Source organism: Argiope bruennichi, chromosome 10 (assembly GCF_947563725.1).
Source record: "Argiope bruennichi chromosome 10, qqArgBrue1.1, whole genome shotgun sequence".
Classification (NCBI taxonomy): domain Eukaryota; kingdom Metazoa; phylum Arthropoda; class Arachnida; order Araneae; family Araneidae; genus Argiope; species Argiope bruennichi.
Genome location: NC_079160.1, coordinates 3,458,096 through 3,484,125, shown reverse-complemented (window position 1 = coordinate 3,484,125; position 26,030 = coordinate 3,458,096). Strand labels below are relative to the sequence as shown.

General features: G+C 33.0%; 1 protein-coding gene across 3 annotated transcripts in view; it reads left to right on the top strand.

Annotated features, from left to right (window-relative positions):
* Positions 1 to 24,372, top strand: part of LOC129987861 (uncharacterized) — a 92,289-nt gene extending 67,917 nt beyond the window's left edge. For all 3 annotated transcript variants that reach the window (XM_056095823.1, XM_056095822.1, XM_056095824.1), the window contains 9 exons: positions 852 to 1,642; positions 2,055 to 2,289; positions 3,653 to 3,807; positions 6,710 to 6,806; positions 8,353 to 8,435; positions 12,201 to 12,395; positions 15,760 to 15,919; positions 18,546 to 18,604; positions 21,820 to 24,372. In XM_056095823.1, coding sequence (XP_055951798.1) covers positions 852 to 1,642; positions 2,055 to 2,289; positions 3,653 to 3,807; positions 6,710 to 6,806; positions 8,353 to 8,435; positions 12,201 to 12,395; positions 15,760 to 15,919; positions 18,546 to 18,604; positions 21,820 to 24,291 — 4,247 coding nt within the window. In that variant the 3' untranslated portion in view covers positions 24,292 to 24,372. The remainder of the gene's footprint in view (positions 1 to 851; positions 1,643 to 2,054; positions 2,290 to 3,652; positions 3,808 to 6,709; positions 6,807 to 8,352; positions 8,436 to 12,200; positions 12,396 to 15,759; positions 15,920 to 18,545; positions 18,605 to 21,819) is intronic.
* Positions 24,373 to 26,030: the final 1,658 nt, after the last annotated feature.

The following is a 26,030-nucleotide window of genomic DNA, read 5'->3' as shown; positions in this document are numbered from 1 at the left end:
ATAACAAAATAAATGTAAATGTATGGTACAATATTTTCTTAAATTGTTATCAGAGATAAATTATATGTTACTTGTTTGCAAAATTGTTTGTAAAATTAAAATAAAGCAGCTAAAATTAAATGTTTTTCACCTGTTGTACAATTTACAACGCGCGCACGGTCGTGAAAGGAAAATTCGCGCGTCCGGCGAAAGGTTAATGAAGTACCAATCTCCTTATTTTTAGCATTAATGAAATGAAAACACTTGCCCCAGCACCCTCTTTACACAAATTTGAGATGAAGACGTTTGATCCTAACAAATGTAATGTATACTAGGTTCACTTAATCCTTCAGAAAGGATTCGGATTCCAATCCCGTATTTTTCTGGCTCCATATCAATGCACAAACCAGAGGAAAGTTACTAACTGTTGCACTCGACTAAAGTTATTGACAATAAGATGGCTAATCAATTTGAGACTGTAACAGTGAAAAAAGGAGGTAAGGAATAAATATTTTTTAAAAAAAAATCAAAATATAAGACATAAACGAAAATAATAAAAGTAATACAAACAAATTATGAAGAGAAATTACAAATATAGAAATAAAATTGAACGAATAAATAAAATTCCACGCAAAATCCTCAAAACACGACTAAAACTAATGCGATGAAAAGTCCACCATCACGTCTGTAATATAATGAGTAAAATATGGCTTATTTTCCTAAACAAGTACTATTGACGTTTATAGTTCTTGCTCATACTTTGGAGGATATGATGAAACTAACTGTTGTTAAATCTATATCAGAAGAAATAACTGTACAGTGCGTTTTCTTTGTTTATAAGAATTTTAAATCTTTCATTTATTTTCTTTCAGAATTATCACCTAGTTCCTACGGAGAGGAAAGAGAGATATCCAGAGTGGGCAGCGACAGTCATGTTCACCAGTTGGCTCTTTCGGTGCCACCCACAGACCTCATGCTTCAGCTTCAGCGCAACTTGAGTGAAGACTTCCACCGGAAGATCCAGGAGTGGGACAGAATACGGGCATGTGGGAACACTTCATGCTCCCCACAGTGGGAAAGAAAGCCCTCTGACACCTGGAAGAGTCGAAAGAAGTCGGAGAGGCAAGAGGACAAAACTGTTAAACCCAAGATCAAGGACCTCACTTGGTTGGAGAAAGAATTGCAGAAAGTCGAAAAAGAGAAACAAAGGCTATCCAAAGAGAGGTTGAAGTATGAGCAAAGAGCGATGAGGCTGGAGAAACTGAGAGAGACTGTACTGGGGACCACTAATAGCAAGAGGGAAGTGTTGGTGAAAACTTCTGCGGGTGAATTCAGATTCGAAGGAATTTCGGACGCTTTCACCAAGAAGTTATACGAGTGGGAAACGAAAAAAGGCGTCGGCATGGAATACTCGACTATCGCCTTGCTGAATTCCAGTAAACAAATGTCACAAGGTTCATCCGGAACTATGCAGAGGATGCTATCTAAGTCCGAATCGAGTATAGCCGATATTGGACTGAATTCTTCCAATTCTTTACAATCGACTAAAATATCAGACGCCGCGGAAGGTGACAAACAAAATCATCTTTCAAGAGCCGATTCAGAACCGGATCTATCTACTTTGGCGGCAGCATTTGGAGGCAGTCTTGCTGTTTCAGCTTCTGTGAGTGATGATATAATCTCTTTATTTTATACTAGCATATAATTTCCCTTGGTTAGGTCCTGGCGATTTCTTAGATCACTTAGTATGCTAGATGTCAGCTTCATTCTTCAGTTTTAAATTCTTTTGACACAGTGATATAAAAATTTTGAGTCCTTATTGAGTATTATAATATCGCTGGGACCTAAAAAAAATCATAGTTAATCCCTTTTCTATACTCAGCTGTGCTATGATAAGTACCCAAATTTAAGGAAAGATTGTATCGAATTTTTTTATTTAATGTGTACAATAATGTATAAATATCGATCATTGATCACCAAACGGAGCTTATTTCCGTAAGTCTCCTTTTGATACAAATCAGCTTTAGAAAACTCTTCGTGGAAAAATGAAATGTTTAATATTTCAAATGCAACAGGTGCAGGACTGCGTGGAGGTGGAGGTTGCAAGTCCCGATGGACACAAAGACAGCGATGACGAACTGGATAAGGAGAGGAAAGGATCCGAGACGTACTACAGTCTACTAGAGGAGAATGTCCTCCTTCTCGAGCGGCTTAAGGAGAAAGAAGAGATCTGTAGGAGGCTCGAGAAGGATCTGGAGATTTTGGATGAAAAGATGGAGGAGATGAATATCCATCATTCTGAAGAAACACGTGAGTCTTTGATTGGATTTAGCAATTTTGACTAATTAATACCAACATCGTAACATGTAAAGGTTTTAAACTTGATTCATCGGCTTGATAATGTTAGCAGTTGATATCTGTAAGTAAAGTACCATGCAGTTTATAGAAATCCTGTCTTGGTCTGTGTGTCTTACAGCAACTCTTTATAACATTAATTTCTGTATTTTTTACTTACTCGCATTTGAAATATACGAAAAGAAAGTACTGAAATCAGCAACAAATCCGAACTCGTGATACTGAGGAATCTCCAAGTTTCAATCCTCCCCGAGTTTGAATTTTGGAAATTACGTATATCTGTCCGTGATAATCCCAAACACTTTGAGCTATATGGATGAAATTTAATATTTAGTCTTTATATCCAATATATACATTTTTTATTAAATTTTTAACGAAAATCATTCAGAGTAAGTGTGCTTGCCCGAATACAAATTACCACAGTTACTGAAAGAGTGAGCCGGTTAAAATTTCAAGACATCTAAATCGTAGATGAGAGGTCTGTTTCGAAATTATAAAATTTTGAACTAAGTCTGTTGAAAGGCAGACCGTCTATCTTCCGCATGCATGTGAAAAAAGAGAGAATTCCAAAACACAATGACAAATATTTGAAATTTGAATTTTTATCTCAAAAAGGCTTTCAAAATATATATTCTGTTTTCGGGTATTTGCGTGTTAACCGCGATTCATTGTCTAAGATCGCACTCTAACAGGTTCTTTCGTAACAGTTGTTTGGCAGTTTTATGCGATTATTACATATTATACATACTTAGAACTGTGAAAAGAAAACCTTGAAGATTCGTGGGCCTTGATCAAGATCCACAATCTTATAGGGGGGGGGGGGTGCTGAAGAACAGGACAATGTCTTTATCGGAGAGTGTGCGGAAAAGTTTCTGTTAGGCTACTCCCGCCGTTTTTTCAATATGATTTCACTTGATGCACTGTTTATACTCGGATTCGGACACCCCACCCCACGCTTTTGCGCTTGCATCAGGGGGCACTTATTTCTCCAAAAAATAAAATTAAGGAGAGGAAAAATGAAAGGAAGAGATGTTTATATTTAGCAGTAGTGTAAATTCAGATTATATGCGAAATGAATAGGTATAACAACTTCTCAACTTTCTTCATACCATCCCTTAGCTAAGTACAGTCGTTGAAAATTTCTATTTCCTGAAACGAACAGCATCCCTCGTATAACTTAGAGACACTATCATCGTGGAGATTTGAAACGTAGAGCTCATGAAATCGAATTTATTGCTGATTATTATAATTTTCTCTTCGTGGGTTTTGCATAATGGGCAGTGAAAAATATCATCGAACTTTAATCTTTCTTTTGCAGAGCGGTATCGTGAGAAGTTGTGGGAGCTACACCAGCAAGGCGCCAGCCCTCGGGAGGTGCTCTGCTGTCGGCGGACCATGGAACAATTGCGCCAGCGAATCGAAGCGCTCGAGAGGTGGACCAGAAAGCTGAAAAGCGAGAGGGAAACGGTTGAGGTTGGTTGGACTTGGTGTATTTGTGATGCTGAAGAGTGTATTTGCGTTATGCGAACTCCGTTTAACGAGCACTTAGCATAAAGAATGGTTCGTATAGCGAGCAGAGTAAATTATAAGGAAGTGACTCGCTTAACGAGCCATTTTTCTCGAAAAAAGTGTCGAAGACGTCACATTGTTGGGTTGCACAGTGCTCCCTTACAAGGAACAGGGCTTCTTCCCTTACAGGGTAGAAATTTTTGGTAGGACGAGCGCAACACCGAGAGGTTTGATGGAAGATTAATCGATAAGATTTTTTGTCCTTGACCGAAATTTTACAGCAACGACATGATAGCAGCGATATCAGTGAGCTGGTGGAAGAATATAGCCATCAGGTCACCAGAAAGAGATTTGGTCAGGAGAAGAAGAAATAATAGGTGCAACAGAGCAACAATCTTTCAGAGAAATATAAGAACTGGTGAAAGTATGGGAAGTTATTGCACCTTACACTGAGAAGCATTGCTTTGATAAGCTGCAAACTCATTTAACGATAACGCTGTGTCCCATTTTATCCAAATTGTAGCCAAAAACAAATATTTGTAGACAATTTTCTTATTAAAAAGCATACATTAAAAATAATAGATTACATTACCAAAAGTTATTTTTTCAGAATGGAACGAATTGTTCTATTTAACATGGATTTCTATGGAAAAAATAGTTTTTATTAACGAGTGTTTCGAATTATGAGTAGGATTCTGGAAAGACTTATGTGTGCTAAACGGGGCACCATTGCATTTTCTTTTGCATTTATAAATTCATGTTTCCTGAACAACAGGATATTTGAATGCAAGTGAAAAGGAATAGTTTTAAGATTTTTAGAAACGATGCACATCGTTTCTAAAAACGAAGTCTGAATGTTTGAAATCACTCTTCCAGATAACTCACAATAAACTAATGAATCATACGAAAAATATTTGCCAAAATATCTAAATTTATCTTATTTTTATATAGAGTGTGACAAGGAGAAAAAGTGATGGTGTCAGTCTAGATATATGCTAGCTCAAATGATCACAAACTTAATTTTACTTGTAGATATTTATCCTTATTAATTAGCAGGAAAGATCAATAATAACCTTGAAATCCAGCCGAATGAGAATAAATGAGGGCAATATTTATTAAAGGTCTCACAACGATTTTTACTATAAGTATAAATATTGTGTTAAAATTTGTTGTCTAATAAAGAGAATAAAATATGCATTTTGGCTTTTCTTTTAGCAGGATAGGTCTAAAATCTGGCATAAATTTATAATTTTGGTGCCATCGATTTCTATCCAAAATTCCTTTACATTTTTATGCTTTCTTATACACGAAGTATAAAAAAAGTAAGTACTTTAATAATAAAAAAAAAATTCGAATTTGAAATGCTGAACGAATTTCCACATTTCATACATAAGTGAATTAAAAAACCATTTTTGGAATTAGACATAATTGCAGCTTAGAATTTTAGAATCAGACAAACATACATTACAGAATTAGACAAACATAATGAGCACAGCAGCTCAAAAACACTTTGAGCTAGAGATATAAAATTTGTTATTAGGTTTTCACATCAAATTTGTACACATCTATCAAATTTTAAACGAAATTCATGAAAAACAAATTTGTCAGTCTGATTGTTCGAATATGAATTAACACGATAACTACGAAATGAAAAAAGCTTGGTAAATAAAATTAGGTGCACAGATTTCACATCTATGTTTTACATCCATAGAATTTGGAACGAAATTCATTCAGGGATTGTCTGTGTGCCAGTCTCTACTTTTGCACGCATGCGAACGGCCTAATCCAAAAACTCAACAAATTGAGTAAATGAAATTTCTTTCACAGTTTTAACATCCAAAGTGTAGATGTGCATCAATCACATTTTTCAAAGGACTGACAGTTTGTCCGTCTGTACTTTTACACGTTTATAAACGAAATAATTCAAAAATGCAAAAACTGAAATAAATGAAATTTGGTATGTGATCATCTAAGCACAAATCTGTATCAAATTTTGGTTTCAGTTGGTCGAAATATATATTCGTATTCTTGGTACTTGTATAATAACCTCATTCCAACCAATAATTGTTAAAAAAAATCACCAAAGGTCGTTAAATAGAATGCTCTTATTCTACTTTTGTTCGCCATCGTTATGCGGAATACAAGTACTGGCTTCCATTACTGTACTACGAATCATACATATCTCATCTAAGAGGTTCTAAAAATAAAAATCTGAGCATGCATGGTGTTCGCAGCCTTGCTAAAGTTCACAATTTTAAGGGGGAGTAATAGAAGTAACGCTTCTGTTAGAAGACATGTGAGAAAGCTCCAGGGAGACCCATCCTGTTAGTTGAAGTATCATATTCACAAGCCGACTGGTAGATACAACTTCCAGAATAGCTTTTCCAAATTCAAGGTTATATGAACAGTTAAGGTGCATCAAAAAATCTTGAGATCGAGCATATGAATCTTCCTCTCTGTAAAATTCATATGCTTGACTGCTTTCATATTAAAAATGGAATTTTACAATCAATTTTTCACTCCTTTTTAGATATTCTAAAGTTTAGTAAATTTGTAAAGTTTATCAGCTGTCCAGAAAATTCTGAATTTTTATATTGTTAAAGCTGAATTATTTGTGAATGGTGAATTAGGTTATGATCGTATTTCGATGAGGCCGCCTAACAACAGAACTAAGCAAATATGGCCCCAAGGTTCATTCATCTCAAGATTTATTGATGTTTATAACCGAGAAATTTAAAATTAAAATTTACAATTAGAAAGCAACAAAATTGAGATTTCTTCTTTTAGTACATTAATGAATGTATGCTTTTAAAAAGATATTTTCATTAAGTTAATCTTTTTAAATAAACCATCTTTCTGTGCTTAGGTCAATTTCCGACACCATTCGAAGGAACAGGAAAACATGACTTTAGATCTATTGGAAAGAATGCGTGAGCTTCAAGCGGTCGGCTCATCAGCCACAGGTAAATTTTCGTAAAATTCTCTAGCCATGAGCCATGTTCCTTAATTTGACTACACAAGATCTGTATAATGAATAAACTTTCTTATTCTAAGTTTCGTTGATCATCTTTATCAAAATTGTGGAGCCACGATCGAATCGATACGGATTCTGCAAGATGCCGGAGTACCACTTAAGTACAGAGAATACCAAGCGTTGCACAAGAACCGCTTAAAGATCTCCAAGCTTGACACCATTGAAATCTGGAGTTAAATGTATCTTTTGATTATTTCTCTAACGTAAGGTTTCGTTCAAATGTTCAGTGGTGGGCTTCGTTGTAGTTAATGTAAATGCTACCGTACTCATGAGTTCTGTTCTCAGCACCACTGTTGAACAGCCTTGCGCAATGGATAAAGACTTCGTCATTCATTCATGAGAGATCATACACATGATATGTAAGAAATTCAATAATTGTGGATGGATTGGATCGACAAGAACGTTCATGCATTCCTGAAACAGCTGAGGAATAACCAATAACACATAAATCCTATGCTTATTGCATACTTGTTTCTCTGTACTTTTTCATAATTTCAACTGATAATTACATTCTATAAATATTCAAGTATTTCTAATTCACTGGCCTGAATATGTATTAAAAAACCTAAAATGCTGAGCAAATATCTATAATATTTAGAAATTAACTTTAAAATCCATTACTTTTAATCTGTCTCATATATATATATATATATATATATATATATATATATATATATATATATATATATATATATATATATATATATATATATATATATATATATATATATATATATATATATATATATATATATATATATATATATATATATAAGTCGACTTCAATGTGATGTGCTGTAATTGATTTCATTCAATTCAAATTTTTGTAAAGTCTAGAGATACCGTTTATTACGTTATCTGCTGTAATATTTTGATGTATTCATATTTTACGCCAACAAAAAGTTTCCAGCTAATGGATGCTATAATCTAAACAGTTCAAAGTTCATAGACAAACCTTAAGGATACAGCTTGTGTTAGTAAACTCAATGTACGATAGCTGGAGAATTCTCTTATACTGTAAAGAAACAGGCTGTCTTTGAAGCTAGATTTTACCGAGAAAGAAATTACAATTTCAAGGAACGAACATTGTGATGAGTGTACATTATCATCTCCTGTAGAAATCTCAAAAGCCCACTACCAACAAGAGAGCATGATATACAGTAATACTTCGGCATCGGCGTTCGGAATCGTGTTGTACTATTCGGCTCAGACGTACTGTCAATACAGCTTCACGGGAAAGCATGACAGATGCTCTTAGAAGAAGTGACCTCATAGTTGAATCTCTTCTAATTGCAGTATTTGGCCTTCTGCTCTTTTCTTCACTGCATTGTCACAGCATTGCAAATGATTGACTTTTTAAAAGGAATCTATCTAAAAAGTATTAATTTAAATTGAAGTAAAAGTAGTAAATGAACCTGTAACAACCATGAGAAAGTATTCATTTTTCTCTCTTAAAATCTCTCAATGTGTTTCAGAAGCCGAGTCGAGACCGTTTTCCCGAATGGACGCCGACACTATCGAGAGATTGCAGGACTTGTCAGCTCAGCTTGCAAAACAGGTAAGGAAACAGTTAAGTTTTGAATTTTGATACTTTTTCTTAAAACATGTCAAGAGTTCTTTTAACTTGTCTTCCGCGAAAAACAAACTGAGGCTGTTTTCTTATTAGCATTTCAGAGTTTAAAGTTTATTTCCATATTCATTTCAAATATTTTGAAATATAACCTTGAAAATAAATTATTATTAGACACCTCTGGTGGTCAGTTATTCGGCTAACCATATAATAATATTAATTTAATCATATCAACCAGCTTTGATCAAATATATATTATTACAACAAAAAAGAATCATTTAAAATTTTATTTGCGAAATAAATGTGCAACATTATGATTGGTTATTCTTACAAAGTGCAAAATTAATTAGCAAATTAATTTGTCGTAATCAATCTAGTTGTTGAGACTGAGGACCCTAAAAATATTATTTTTTGAAAATATCTTGAAAATGCAATTAGTAGATGATATTGATGGTGATTTTATATGAAATAAAAGTTGGTAAACTGATTGGGCAATGGGTCGAGGTTTTTCTGCAGAGGGAATATATAACAACGTAGCTTTTTTATGACGTTTCATTTATCATTAGTAATTAACTTTCGAGAAATTGGAGGACTGTTATTCGCATTTCTTTTATATGAAATAAATATTGACGAAATCTGTACAGTGATTGTAATTGTGAAATCCCTTCATGTACGATCCCGTCCCCATAGGTAGCATTTCCAATAGTTCATTCCGAAATGACAGAGGATGACAGAAGACGAGCACCCATTGATGATATACCTATAAGTCATGAATTTTCTAATAAAATAAACGCCAAAATCTGACAAGTGATTGTGGATAAGAGAACTGGTTCTTTGGTTTTGTTCAATTATTTTAAATATAATGTGGGCTCCCTAACGGTGGAAATGAATTTATTGAAGATAAATAGGCATTCTGAGTTGTAAAATAAGTATTCAAAATAAGTTAAAGACTTCATTATTGAAATTGACGTATTTTTTATTTTAGCAAAAATTTTGTTTCTAAAATGTTTAAATAATCTCCCTTGACAAATTTGATTAGAAGAAAATATTACTTTTCTGACACTAATATCATTTTTTAAAAAAATTGCCTACTTTTATCTATACTTTTAAAATTGAATATATAATAATTGAATTATAAAAAGAATTGCTTCTTTTTTATAATTGAATTATAAAAAAAAGAAGAAATGTGTTATATCTTTTTTACGACTTCAAGCATTGAAAATAGGGCAATCTACAAATCTAAAATGGACAGTTTAAAATTTACTGAAAATATTTTTATGTTATAAAAGTGCTCTTAAAAATTACAGAAATTTTCATTTATATTATCTCCTCAGGGGGAAAAATGCCTTCCAGGGTTATTCTTGTTACTCCAGTAATAATCTCAGTGAATTCTAATTACTATATACTCCTTAAACATGCAGTTAACCCACTGAATATTCTGTGAAAAATTGGAAGAATTACTGCAGTATACTAAAACTTTATTAAAGACTTTAAAACCTTTTTTTCTTATTTTCGCATCGATATATAAATGATAAAAGTGATGTTACTATTATTTACTTGCGTGATGTGTTATAGACTCGCTATTTGGGTTGTTATTTCCGTTTATCATGAATTAACATGATTATATTCAAAACGAAATATCACCTGTGAATGCAACTTTTGGGAACCCAGTCGGATGAAATTGTAATGATTTTCAGTCGTAATGCAACCATGTATATATTTTCAATGAACGAAAGAGAGTAGCCTCCAAGAAATAATTATTTTAATAAACTTCTTTAAATTTCTGTTTATAGTGCACATCGAATTTTTAATGGACATAACTCCCGTAACATCATGGAGTTATTTAAAGCATAAATGTTCTTTGCGTCTATCTTCTAAATTTCGCGATACTGAAACTTTTTATTCGTCTTGTAAACAAAACTTAATCCTTCTTCTTTATCCTTTAAACATCGTGCATTAAATATTTGAGGAAACAAACCGGTTTAAATTTCAGGTCAACAATATAAACTACTGTTAGAAATCATGCAATATATATATTATGAACCGATTGAAAAATGTGTACAATTCGCGCGAAAAGTACAGGTAATCTTATCATATTTATTATTTATCAAAAACTTCCCAATTTTATAGACATACAAAAATTTGTTGTTTTGAATAAAATTTATTATGTCTTAGTAATGGAATTAAATAGAAAATATTAATTTTAATTCAGAGACTACTTTGAATGCTGTAAGAATTCTGCAATGTGATAGATTATACAATGGATTTTTTTTATCAGAATGAATAAAATGATTATTTGAGCAATCGATAACAATTTTTTTTCTGTTGAATAACGCCAGATCAGTTTCCTCCCTAATTATGTACTTTAACTGCTAATATGAAGATAGAGTTTTTTTTTTTTTTTTTTTTTTTTTTTTTTGAAAAAGCAAAAGAAGATAAAGTCGCTTTAAGATATTCTGTACAATCATCCTTACTGAATTAGTTTCTTTATGGAATTAAATATACAGTGCAAAAAAGAAAAGTTTTTTGTTAACTGCATTCTATATTATCGCTGATATTTGGAAATCAGTGATATGTTTATATATATATATATATATATTAGCAAAATAATACATTTTAACAGTGCATTTTTTTAACCTTCTCATTGGGTTCTTCTCAGTTTTTCGAGCCGCAAAGCTTGCGTTTTCTAGACTCTTGTTGCTAAAATAGTTTCGCATTCATTAAAAATTTCATGATAATTTTCAGATGCTTTATAGAAAGGTTAAAAAAAACTAATTCTAAAAAACGAACTTAAAATACCAACTTCATTTTTTATTATCTAATATTTTCATGCTTGATAAGTAAGAAAATACAATTTTAAAAAAATATCCAAAGGAGATTCGATGATAATAATATTTTATACTTAATTAGTTTATCCTTATTTTCTTTTTAAAATTTACTCTAAATTCTAAAGCAACAATAAAATGCAAACAAAAAATGTATCTAAAATCTTCGAAGCACGCGTGAGTGTGAATTCAGCGACAACAAACTAAGCAAACCCTCCCCTCAAACCACAAACAACAAGGGGCTAAGAACTGATCACGCCTTTCAGTTGCAGCTCAGTAAATGCCCTCCTCCTCCTGTCTTTTTTCTGAAGAGAGGCGCGATTCCGTTCTCTTTCTGTTCTTCTGTGGAAAACGTCTCAGAGCTTTGAGGTACTGGAATTCTCACACCTCCCGGTCTTATAGAGTTAAAGCTAAGCCACGTAAATAATTCATATACAAATTAATATATCGCAATAAAATTTTAAAAAATATCAAAAATATCAGTCTTAAAAATGCCATTCTTCATAGAAATAAAAAAAAATAGCTTGTATATTTTGGCTTTAATATTGACAACTGTAGTATAGGATGTTTAGTTTCCTCTTGCGGTTTGATGCACTTGTGTTATCCGGAATGATCTTCATTTTATGAATTTCGGACTCAAAATCGAAAATAGCGACTAAAAGTGTATAGTTACCAAATGAAATCTGAGCAGACAGTAACATGTATTTAGGAGTTGTTTCTTCAATACCCAAATGCGTCCCAAAAACTGCAATGAGAAGTGTGTCATTTTTTGGGGACAGCAAATTGCCATGTACTTAAGAGGAAACTCTAGACAGGAGACCAGAAATAGCAAGCCCTTTTTTATTTTTCTTACGCTGATCGGTATGTTTTGAGTAACAGGTTGCTGAATACTTAGGACTTATTTCTCTAATGTTTGCTTCCCCAACAGACGCAGGAGCTTCAAGAGACGCTGGGTCGGAAGACGCTGCAGATCCGGCAGCTGAAATGGGAACTGTTGCACCGTGACCTTTCCACCGTAAAGCTGGAGACGGAGCGGCACAACCACTCGGCGCAGAAGAAAAGGTCCAAGTACGCGCACTGGAGATCCCGCTCCTCTGAGGAACCTTCCTCCGCTTTCCCACAGGTATGAGTCACCTTATCTTCAAAATAATGATTACATAATATCTACAAATAGCAAGGAATAAATGTATTAAGCTCCTTTCTACCGGACTGAGATGGCCTTATGATAAAGTCTTTGCTTCATTGTCGAGAATCGTGTTTTCGAAACCTGAATCCATAGAGCAGATGCCAGGTACACCGAACTCATGTACATTAAATCAGTTGAGAATCGGGAGTTTCGCTGCTTGTGTAAAGCAGACGTTTAAAGCGGATATTACTGGGCTTATTTATCCTTATCATTATCTAAATGTCCTTGACATTAATAAGGACAGTCTCAAAATAACCTATATGTAGAGCAATTGTTAGTTAGAGTATCTAATAATGCTTGAAAATGATCAAATTCGCTTATATATATATATATATTGTTACAAAAAAATTTCTTCTACAAATACCGCCAATCAGTCGTAATAACGCAGCACATTTAATCGCTATAGTTCAGCAGCTTGCTTGCTGTCTAACCCTCCAGTTTCTTAACTTGTCGGCGACTCCGACTACTCACACAGACACTACTTCTGACGATCCACACAATTTCTTCGCAGCTTCTGAGTGCCCGTCTTTTATAGTTCCGGGAGGCGGGGCTAGAATCTTTAGACGAATCAGGGCGTACCTTGGTGTATCTCGGTTATTACTGGATGGATCGTGAAACTGCTCTAACTTTCTGGTATTATCCATTTAGTCGCCAAACTCGCCAAATTCGTCGCCAAGTCGCCAAATGGTCGACAAACTCTCAGGTCATTGACGCATAGGACAGATCTTACAAAGGGTTTTAACGGTTTTTCCCAGGATGACACTATTCGTGCCGGGTAACAAAATTACAAATTTGTAACAATATATATATAGCTAAGGTCATTCATTCGCTCTAATGCTTTTGGGAAATGATTGAGCTCAAATACTTTTTAATTAATTTCCATTTCATAAAACTCTTTTGTCTGCTAATAACTGACACAATGATGTCAAGATACTTGATACCCACAAAAACAATGGGAACTGGTATTTGAATATTAAGTTATTTTCGAGCAACTTTTTTGAGGCTGTGTTTGTGCTAAAAGTTACTATCTCATACTGCAGGTAATTTTCACCTGTATTTCATTTGGTTTTATCATTCAAAAACAGTCTGCGATTTTAAAAGCATTTCCCTAGTTCATTTTTTCTCTTTAAAATATCAGAAATTTGGAATATGGAAATTTTTATATTTCTACGTTTGGCAAATTTCTGTGACAATTCGGTAGCTTAAAATAACTGCCACATCTTTATTACACGCACAGTTTGAATTTCACCTTCATAATAAAATTATTTTTAAAATTCTTTGGTCCGATATAAAATTAAGCTGAGGAGTTTCAATAGATGAAATTTGATCCATTTCTGTTATAGCTTTTTCATATAAGTTTGCATCTGGAAATTCAATAAGAGATTCCATCCTTTTTCGTCAACTACTTTCATTCTAAGCACCCTAATCTGTTGTATATGCCTCTGACTGGAGGTTCATATATCATTTTAGCTCTAGCTCTAGCGCCTACCGACAATGGCTGCAGTTTTTGTGGGAACTGTAACAACTCCCTTCGAGAATTGTTCACAGTTATTTTCGTCTTTTCACTTTATATTATCCCGCTTTAGCATCGTTCTCTTATACTATTATTTACCTATTTTACCCACTTTTAATGCCAACCAACTAAAAAAAAAAATATCATTTATAATGTCAATCCCGCTTTAATATCACCCTGTTATAGCATTAAAATCGTTACTGAGTCAAGTCTGTTCTAATTCTCTCGGTCATTTCATCATAAGAAGATTAATTTTTTACTTAACTCTCTTGTATATCTTCCTTCCTTATGACATCAATTTTATTAATATTCCACCCCTCATTTCCCATTGTATGATTCCCGTTAAGGTCAGTTTATAATGATATCCCATTTTATCATCATCTCTTACACATCATCAGAACACCTGCTTTTGACGTTTCCCGTATATAATGTCCCCCTTTTTTTCACTTGCTTATCAACCATTTTTGCTCTAAATATGTGAAAAAAAAACTTTTTGATTCTTTCGACTCATGGATGACGTTATTATAAACAACACTAGAATTTCAAAATATCATCTCTACAAAAAATAATCTCGAAAACTAGAATTCACAGCTTCTGTAGTTCAACACCAAACTGTTATTCTGATTAGAAATCTAAATATAATTAGGCAAATGGAAGTATACATTTTTATAAGTCACTGAATGGTTCGTTGGCATTTTAATCTAATTACTAATTCCAAGCACCAATTTTTTTATTCGACGGCTATAATTGAGTAAAATCCATTTTGTGTTTCACCAACCACATAAATTTTAAATTATCATGATAGAAGCGAGATAGACAATCAATAAGATCTGATCAAATTTTATCGTATTCTTTTGTGAAATGAAACGAGCTTGAGAATTTCACGAAATACATACCAGGATTTTCTGAAATAAATATCATATATTTTTTTACAATTAAAAATTATAAAATCAGGGCAACTTTAAGATTTTAGTAGTTTTTCCATTTTTGAGAAATGATAAGTGAAACTGATGCTGCATTTGCAAATGCGAATCACTGTCTAAATCCTTGACACGATTCAGTTACCTTGTGAACCGAGTAAATTATAAATTATTTCTAATTTAGTTGGAAATTTCTAATTTCTCAAAGAAATTTAATGCATTAAATAATTAAACCTTTGGAATCAGGATAAAGGTCAAATTCAGTTAGTGAGGTGTTCCATTCAGAAGCTGCGTCAAACGGCATCAACAGTAAATGCTTCCCGTGGTCTAAATAAATAATGAAATAATCCAGTTTTTAAATAAATTTGCAATAATTCGATTTTTGCATGCATTATTGCGACAATAATAGATTTCAAATGTTATAAAATTTTTAGAATATCGAATTTAAATTTTGACGTATTATGTTAATTTTAGAAAAACTGCATCGCACTTCAGTTTTTAAATATCAACAGTTTTAATATTTTTACCTGTATATACCATTTGTAAGGGAAAACAAAATTGCCATCAATCTTTGGTATGCTGATGAAATACCATAGAGAAACAGACAAATTAAAAGAAATATTGAATTTAGAGTCCTTGTTATGGTGTTTCATTTCTTTTTTCTCCCAAAAGATTTTGAAATAAATAATACTTTACAAATAAAATTCATATAAACTTATTTTTTGTGGCAACAACAAGAAATTTTTTTAATTCAGCTTGTTTCTTTAGTTATTTTTGCTTTCTAGCAATGAAAAATGCAAATGTGTTGATAATCTGTGTCTAATTCGCAACAAAAGTCCCAGGAAATATCACATCTTTTTCTTTTTAGAAAACCGATGCAATCGACCGAACCGCTGCGAGCCCTGACGCGTATTGCATTTCGTCGTCAGTTGAGGAATTCCAGGCGACAGATCTCGCCCATACAGTTCAACAGCTGAGCAAAGAAGTTCAGAAACTGACATGTGCCACCAGCAATTCATCACTATCGAGTAAGTAAAAAAAAGCAGCCTTTTAACTTCTTCGTCATGTCGCTAATAATCAGGAACATAAATCAAAAGTTCATAGGATAACGTATAAACGTAAAGTTAGACAAATATACTCTAAAAAAAGTTCACTATTCAGTTCACAATACTTTTTCGCCAAAGTGTGAAAATGAATGATGGGAAGTCAATAAGTCCAATGTCTAACCATCAAGAGAAATCTGGTTAACTTGTACATGCAATGATTGCTATAGCACCCTCTATAGCTGGTCTTTCTGCGTCGATAATATTTTGCAGAGTATCTAGTCCAATTACAACCCGTTCTTCAAAGCATTTACCGCATGACTAAAATTCTAAGTTGTAACTTTTGTGGCGAACGTATGCATTTTGTACTATGTATCCTCAACGGTTAACTGTACACACCAGATTTGCCTAGTATTCATCTCTACAAATCAGTTAGTGTAATGGCGATTCTAAGGTGGAATAGTATATCAATGTCCTTTATCCTGAGTAAAGTAATCATAAAGATGAAATGTAGTTAAAGTTATCTGACACACCAAAGAAGTACATGAAGTAAAAGTCTAATAGTTCCTATATAAGTGAATAGGCTGCCCTTTCTGTGTATCTTTCCTATAAATATGAGTAGACTGAACTTTAGCGCAGTTATGTGCCACTTAGAAGCAAACCGATCGCAGTGAATAATTCATGGCTGAATATACTGGTTTTTGATGTAATGCTGAAGAAGGCGCGATAAAAGTGAATTTTAGTGTGCACCCAGCTGCGCCAACAATGCCAAGTCGCAAATTTGACGATTTTTTTTAAAGTGCATACTGACAATTAAAAATTGCAAAAGAATTAATATTTTCTGTTCGTATTCACATTAAAAAAAGAAAGAAGAAAATAACTTTTAATTATAAGCTTAACTTTCTTTATTTAACAAATTTTAATTATAATAAAGAACAAAATTAAAATCTTTAATCGATATTTTTTTAATATTTTTAATTTAACATTTTTCACAATGTAATTGTAGTTTATGTACAACTCAACCATTGCAAAAAGTAGTAAGCAAAACAGCAGTACGGTTGCAATAAGAGGGATCCAATGGGTTGCAATATTGACGACAAACAACTGGTGCACACTAATCTTCACTTAGGCCGAAGGCGCAACCAGAGAATAAAACTCTCTGCGAAAGTTTACGGTACAGTTCTAGGGACGGGTACCATTTGGCGATTTTCCGCCAAATTTTTCTCGCGGACTCTGTAATCTTCAGAATTTTATTTCTCAATATTATGACTATTTTCAAGAGACGCTGGCGACTTTATCTTTAAAGTTTGGCGCCAAATTTGGCTGTACCCGTCCCTAGGATTAACCAAGTTTACAAATAGATATCTATTGTCTTCAAATTAAACAGAATTATAATAACCGTATGAAATAAAGTTATTGTTAAAAATAAAAATAAGTCAACACTTGAAATATCAGAACTCATATCTGCGATTCTGATGAAATTATAGTATTTAAATATTTCTATCACAGAAATACTTGTAATTGACCATTATTTGGTACTATATTGTCAATTGGACTTCCTTTTTGGACAAATGCTCTCAACAATCGTTCAAATATTGACGACCGCATTCTAAAAGTGGCGTTACGCTTACCGAAGACTCTCATATATTTTTAAAGCTGAATGCTAATATAGTAAATCATACCAATATTACTTACCATAAATATTGTTTTTTATTTAATAAGAATTTCGTAATCTGAAATGTAGATATAAAGTACCAGAGCTGATCGATCCTGAAAGTAATAGCTGATATATCCTGAAAGTAATAATAAGGTTTTAGAGTCGGCAGACAAAGAGTAACCGTCCGTCTAAAGATAGGGCTGCAATGACAATACTTTTAAATTTCTCGTAATTTTATTTACATTCTAGTTTTACAATCTGTTCTTTGAAAGGGGTATAAAATTACTGTCTAAATCTGAGAAGAATTATTTTTCTTTTTTATTCTGGTTGTCTATAGTTGAAAGGAAACAGTTACAAACCCCAGTGATAGTTTCAAATTAAGTAATTCTTTTCCCTTAATTAAAGCTACTTTAAACTTAACGCGGGCCAGTGATGTAGCGTCGCGGGAGGTAGCAAAGTTTCACTCTAAATAACGAAAATGCCTTGTAATCTGAATTAAAAATTTGAGCCTTTTGAAATTTTTTCAGAATTATCGTATTTATAAATACATAAGAATAAACAAACGTATAATCAATCTATTTTTTGTGGATTTGATCTGAGCATTGATCTGAGACTCTGGCGACAGAAACATATACTAAATTTCCTCTCTATAGGTGACTGAGTTTTTCAATAGTCACATTCATAAGTACATAAAAAGCAAAACAGACATCATATTTCCTCCAATTTTATGATTTAGTTACAAGGAGAGCATACTGAATTTCATTCGTTTAGCTCATTCCACACTTCATGGTCCAATTTTTTGATAATTATAGTGTTCTCGTACAAGAAAAAAAAATAACAAGCTAATGAAAGACACTCCAATATCACTAACTAAATTTATCTTCTAATAATCTATTTGAACCAATTAAATACCTTTCCAAATAAAACAACATTTTTTTTTAAATCATTTTTCAGAATGTTGGCCTGAAGAACAGTTATATACAAGTGTGACCATCTCCCCCAAAGATGTGGAGGTTTGTATTTCTTTTCTCTTGTCATGTCAAATCCGAGTCAATAGGAAAGCAAGCCCGTGTGAAAGGACAACTCCTCTTCTATTAGAATCGCGCAATCTCGAGTTTCGTTTTTTCACATTTGTGATGACACTTGTCCTTACTCTGAGATGTTATGACGGAGACATCATTATCATTAACGGCCGTGATTAACTTCTGTTCCTTTTTCTGGGGGGGGGGGGGGAATCTATTGCACCTTAAAACCGTCAGAGCTAAACGTCTTCCCACTGGTGTGGTGTAGAGGGGGGGGAGAAGTTCAGGTGTCGTCCTCCGCGCGCGGTTCAAACTCCGGTGACCGCGGTTCAAAATTACGAGATCCGTCCCAAAATAGCATTAGTGTTGCTTTATAACGGGACGTTAAAATAACCAAACCAACATGTGATGGCAGTTAGCATTATCGAAGTCATGTGTGTTACTATGCATTTCCGATTTTCGCATGAGTTTGAGAAACATAATAAATATAATTATAAATTAATAATCTTAATTAATCAATTAAAAAAATAAGTAATCTGTAATAAATAAAAAAAATTAAAAAATGTTTATCAAGAAAAAAAACTGGAAGCACGACAATAGCTACTGCCGTTGCAAATTTTCACAAGATCATCATAATGGAACCCAAAGCTATGAAAACAATGAAAAAGGTGAAATTGATTTTGAAAGTTTATTTTTCTTTGTGACAATGCTATCGTCTGGTGAATTACAGGGGATAAAAATCAAAACAAATTGCTTAAAATGAAAATGTGCTGAAAAAAAGAAAGAGAGAAACAATAAAAGTTTGTTGCAAAGAGGCTATTAAAAATAAATTATATAAAAAGTAATTTTCATAATTCTTGCTTTACGTTCCCCATCAGTCATAAATAGTAGAGGAATCAAAATCATAATAAACAAAAATAAAGCTATAAAACGAATTATATTAAATTTTGGAAGTCTGGTTTTCTCCGTTTGCCTCAGTGAACTGAAGACGAAAAAATTCAAAACAATTAACTGAAAATAAAGACGAGATTTTTAAAAAAAAAAATAAAAATAGGCCGATAAAAATAATTTTTACTATACTTGGTTTCTTAGTTTGTTATCTTTCCAGATCGTTGAAGAAATAAAATTGCTCCTGAAAGCAGTTTTAATATTTCGAATATTAGATCGGCGAAAATTTTTTTAAATTCATCTGAAATGCAATTTTTTTAAGAATTAATCAATGCAGATATTTTGATCCGTTTGTTTTAAATTAAAGAGAGTGTCTGAATAAAGGCCGCAAAAAACGTGGAAAAATAACAAAGTAATGGAATGGATGCAGGTATTTCAATTTCAAAAAACATTTTAAGAAAAATGAGCGGTATTTAAAAACAATTCAGAATTCCGTAAGTTATGTTCATAGAGTACAAAAAAGAAAAAGAAAAAAATTTTTAACGACAATAGTTTTTTTTTTTTTTTTTTTTTTTTTTTTGACGGTGAATAGACTTTTTTGCAGAAGGCACAACAGACTAATATGTGCTTAAAAATCCTCAAAAACACGCACGAAACATAAATAAATAAAATGTTTTCTACATAAAATTTAAAATTTGTCTTCGAGGTGCATTGAGTCTCTATTAAGATTATTATGTGAAAAATTTCATGGCTGTAAGCGTCATGGACTAGTCTGAATACGGACGGTCGAAACATACTTTTAATAAGTATAACACTTTTTAATAAGCATAGATGATTTGAGACGAGGAGAAAAATCATTCTACGTTCTTTAGAAGTATTCAATACATTTTTATGTTTTTGTCCTCTAAACTATCATTCATTGTACAAGAATTATTTAAATCCTATGGATACCAAGCTATTTCAGAAAAAGTTGCGTAAACTACACATTAAGTTGTTTCGTGCACTTCTATGTAAAGAAGAGTCATGTGTAAAAAAATGAGAGTATTCTTAAGAGTGCGGCAAGAAATATTCAAGTACATGACGAGTTTTTAATATTGTTGACATGCAAGTTTTCATTTTTACAATTTTTAGGTTTGTCTAAGACGTCAACATTTCAAAGTTCCGGAAATCTGGTAAATTTCCAAAATGCGGAATTCCAACAAACCAATAACGTAGTCTAAAATTTTAATCGGAAAAGCCTCATTCACTAATCATTACTATTTAATACTTTTAATCACAAAAATAAAACAAAAATCATATCATTACTGGAGTAGATTTTGAAAGTACAACTAAAGATTTCCGAGAATGAATTTACTTTCCATGTCGAGTTTTACGTAAAAGGTGAAAACCTGAAAATAAACATTCAGCGTATATTCCAATTGAATTACAATTAAGAGTATCAAAATGTGAAAAGCACACCATCGTTTTTATTCCTTTAAACTGCTAGGTTAACCATCCAAAATATGTCTCAAATTTACACTCAGATGTTTGAGTGGATTAGGGTTGGAGGGGAAGATAAAGTGGAAGCATCCGTTTATCGCTTTAAATCAAACTATTTTAATCAGAGAGGAAAAGTTTAAGCAAAAAAATTGTAGGTATTTAAAAGAGTCCATGAAATGAGCCTAGGTGAATATTTCAAAAGAAAAAAAAAAGGCATATACTAATCTGAATGTTTTACTAGATATGTCTTCTACTTTAACATACTTAAAAAGAGTTGCAAAATATTTTGGTAGAACTAAAAGAAATAGTAAATAATAGATAATAGATGAACTTCAAAATTTTGTTTCTCTTTAAAATATACTCTTGGCCTAACCAACTTAATTTTTAATTTCCTTTACTGGAGGGTAATTGGTTCCTAAGCTTTTGATATTGTGCTTGGTTCTTGCTTCCCTGGTAGCTAAAGCAAGATCTAAGGTTGAGTTCTTACGCTCCAACGATGGAACGCATCTTTTACAGAAAGTGTTGTATTTGGCCATTAGGACACAACCATTGTTCCCACTTTAATGTTGCCGTGTTAACTGCCATTCAATTAAATCGGCAGTGCTCGGGTGGCCCGTTTTTGCAATTAATTTTTATCTTGACGTTTGACGTATTACTTTATAGTATTTTTAATACTTATTTCTTTTTAATTTAAGCTTTTGCTCTCAAGTAAATACTCTTTTATTTAAACGCAAACAACCAATGTTTCATTTCTCCCTTCCCCTCTCCAACTTTTATCTGATCTGATACAAATTTATTATGAAAAGTGGCTCTCTCATAATTTTAAATATTTTTTACAGACTTGTAGGAACCATAAGAAAGGGCCCATCAAACTTGCGTCAAAAAGAATAACTGTACGACGCAATTCAGCTGATAATTCGAGCCTTCTTTCAACAGATGACAGTCGATTTAAAGGAGAACGTTCTTCGTCACATTCCGATGATTCATCAGACGAATATTATTCGAGAATCTGTTACAGTTCGGGATTGAAAGCAAACATCACGAATAATTCAGAGGCTGAAAGACTCCTCATGTCTTACGGCGAAAACCCTCCACGGACGCAGAGGAAAAAGAAACTCCAAAAAGTATCTAAATTGAATTCGAGCTTAGGTAGAAGGCGAGCGAACACTTTTCATACTAACAGGGACTTACAGAAGCCTACCATTGGGGAAAACATCCCACAGAAATGTCATTCTTTTCGTGTTCCACGAGAAAATTACAACGATGAATCCGCGATAATCAAAACTCCATACTTTCGGCGTAAACTTCTAACTAGGAATTTTCCAGTTTGTGCGGAATCAGATAATACCAGCAACATAAAAATATTCAGAGAATCTCTTTTATTTGGAAGTGAGACTGACAAAGTAGATTTTAGAATTGATGATAATAATATGATAAGAGAAGTAGCATCAGATTCTAAAATACCTCTGACCACTAAAGTGAAGAAATATTCCGATCCTTCAAATGAGAAATCGAACAGAAAGTTACCAGTAAGATCAATGAGTGACAAAACCAGAAATGAAACAGCGGCAGAAAAAGAAAATCTACAAAAAAGGCGATCGAAAAAGCGTTTGAAACCTCCGAATCTTAACATAGCAGTTAAAGATAATGTAACGAAATTAGATGCAGCCGAAATTTTTTCACAAGACGACTCATTGCAATCTAACACGACAAAAGAAATAGCATCTCAAAATGTCTCCACATTCAATCAAAAGGAACACGCATCTTCAGAGAAAAAGTTTGAAACTTTACAGTCAGAAATTCCATCGATAACAATACAATTTCCAAAACGAAAACACCGAAAACCACTCATTATAGAGGATGGGGCAACTGATGAACAAAGTGTGACAATCGTTGTGCCAAAGAAGCGAAGTTTGAGTTCGGAATGTGATTCAAGCATTTCGGAGAGTTCACCACGAGAAGAACCTAAGATACAACATTCCGATAAAACAAATAATTCTACATACTTGTCAACTGCGAAAGATTCTTTGTCACCTTCTGACAAAGATTCCCTTTTATTGAGTTCGAACACCAAAAACAACACGAGTTCGATCGGAAGCATACAGTTGATGAAATTGGTGTCGCTGGACAATTTTGACAATCCTTTCGATCAAAATAAAATATTCACCCTAAAAAATTATAAACAGAACGAGTCTCAAGCTCGTAAGAGAAAGGCACAAGATGGTGATATTAGTGATAAAAATTCGCCAACCGAAGAAATGGTCGATATAATAAACGCAGGGCAGCAGCAGGCATTCCGAGAGGAATCTCATCCTTTGGCGAAGAGTTCTACTACTGGAATCGAGCATATTAATTCGGAAAGTTCTCCAATATCAACAAACTATATAAAATCACCATCTGCGCCACAATTAGATTGGCGAAAAGCATGCGCCAAGAAAATATCTAGAACTGGAGCTCCTAATGTGAGGACACTCATAGAAAGGTATAATCAAAAAGTAATTGAAAGCCAAAGTGGCAAAAGTCCTTCTTCTAGTAATGTAAGTTCACCTATAACTCTGAGAAAAATTTCGACTCCCGTCAACAGTTCTTGTTCCAAACAATATGTAGCACACTTCTCTAGTACACCCAGTACACCCACTGCATCACCCATCTGTACATCACTGGCATTCAAATCTGGCAACTTTACAAAGAGTCCACAGTCAAGTCCGTCGTCAGATGTCCGCAGTGAAGCTCTAAAAAAGGCCAGAGAATATTTTATAGCATCTCCTCAATTATCCATTCAAAATTCCCCAGAGACGAAAAGGACCGGCGAAACTTCACAAAAATCTCCTGAAAGTGCCTGGGCTGCGTCAGAAAGAGAAGCTTTCGCGCTACAGAAGAAAAGATCTGACGAGGACAGATTGTCACACAGTTCAATGGATTCCATGAATCTCGTGATGCTAAGAGCCGGCGAAAGCTGCAGAGAATCTCGATTGCCCAAGAAATTAGCGGATGCCCAAAAAATTGAAATGGTTGAAAGGCCCAACTTGAAAGCATCCAAGTCCTTATCTAGTTCCTCGTTGTTTAAAGCAGTTCTTCATTCAGACTTCAAAGTGCCCACGAATCTCTTGAAACTGAAACGCAGCAAGCGCAAGAAAGACATGTCCACAGTCACCGAGCTCTGTCGCCAAAGCTTGCTTTTAACCTCCGAAACCGCGCCAAATATTCTCGCTCCCACCGCTCACAAGAGCTGCCCTTCTTCGCCAGAACTGAAATCGAAGACTACCAAACCTAACTGGTTGCAGAGAAACATTTTCCGTCACAGGCAATAGGTTTTGTAATTAAATATTTTATCTTTTGTAGATGGTGTAACATTTCATTTCGATCGTATATAAAGTCTATTTATTTACAAAGCAGACATGTTTTGTGGTAGAAAAAGCATTAACCTCTTGTTTCTTGTGTATTTCACTCAAATTATGCAAATATAAAAAAAAATGAATAATTATTTTGGATTATATAAAGTAACTGATTGAAAAATTTGAATTTTGGTGATTACGAAATGAATAAGCACAACCTTTGAGTTGTGGAGATTTTATGCGATTCTCTGCGAATACGAATACTATGCGAAAAAGAATGCTTTATTTAATTTTTTTTTAATTCTTTAAAGCAAGAAAGTAATTAAAAATATGACACCAATCATTGCGAGCCTTGTATGTAATATCTATTCGGTGACAACAAATTTTTTTCCCTAATATAAATCTCAAATTGAAAACGTTATCATCATTTCTGTTTCATTTGAGTTCTATCAGCATTTTTGAGTAGCAATAATCATATAACTATTGTTGTCGCTTATCGATATACTATTGGTATCATAATCGTTTTAAACGTTACGTAACGTTATTCGTTTTCGAAATTGCATAAATTTCATCTTGTTCTCGGACATTATGTTTCATGTCACGAACAAAGCGTAGTTATAAAACAATAATAGGCGAAATTACAAGACCTAATTATAAACAATAATTGGCGAAATTTGCAAATCAGCAACGCAAAGAAAAGCTTAAAGCTCAATTAGAAAAAAACCATTCCTTTTATTTTTATGAATACATGAACACGTTGCCAGATACAGGCTATTATTTTTGTGAGCAGATAATAAAACGATTACGATATAAATAGTATATCAATACACAACAACCCTAACTAATAGTCACATAGCAATTTTAGAAAAAAAATTGAAGCGATATGACAATATATCCAAAATCTTATAACCATAATTTTTAATAAAATAATCGTGGCTTGTACATAAAATTAATCAGCTCAAAAGAATTATATTAATTTCAAAGAGTCATAAGAACAAAATATATTTACAGGATACCTACTCTAATTGTGAGCTAGTAACTAATTTCTCAACCATTAAAAGAAGTCATATACTTCCAAATAGAAAAATGCTCTAAATGACATAATTATATCATATTATACTTCATAAATACGTTATTGAAAAAAGTACGAAATCTAAATTTGTATACAGTTTCCTTCTTTCTTAATTTTAAAGTTATATTTAGAAAAACATTCTTGAGAACTTATTGTAGGTAAAAATAATAAATTCCACTCTTCTGCCATGAAAACTGTCAGAGTTTCAATTTTATTATTTTAGGCCAATCAATGGGCTCTTGAGAATGCACAGCTTGTTGATTGGAGGAATTTCTTCGAGACGTCTATTGTACTGAAATAGACAAAAATTGATATTAAATAATAATAAAATAATGATATTAAAAGTTTAATAATTCGATAAATTTAATCGCTCATATAGAACTATTTTTGTTTGAAACGCTAGCGAGAATAATATAACAAACATTGATTTAAACTAGCCGTTTCCGGCGACCAGTTTGTTCGGCCATAATTTTAACTTTTTTCAAATAATTTATGGGGGGCATTAAAAAAAGTTTTCCTCTTGTTATTCAATACCACTGAAAAACAGGAATTCAATTGAATCAGTTTACTGCAAATTAAAAAGTGTACATATTACGAAATAAAAATCAATCAAAGTAAAAACCCTACTTATGGAATTAATGAG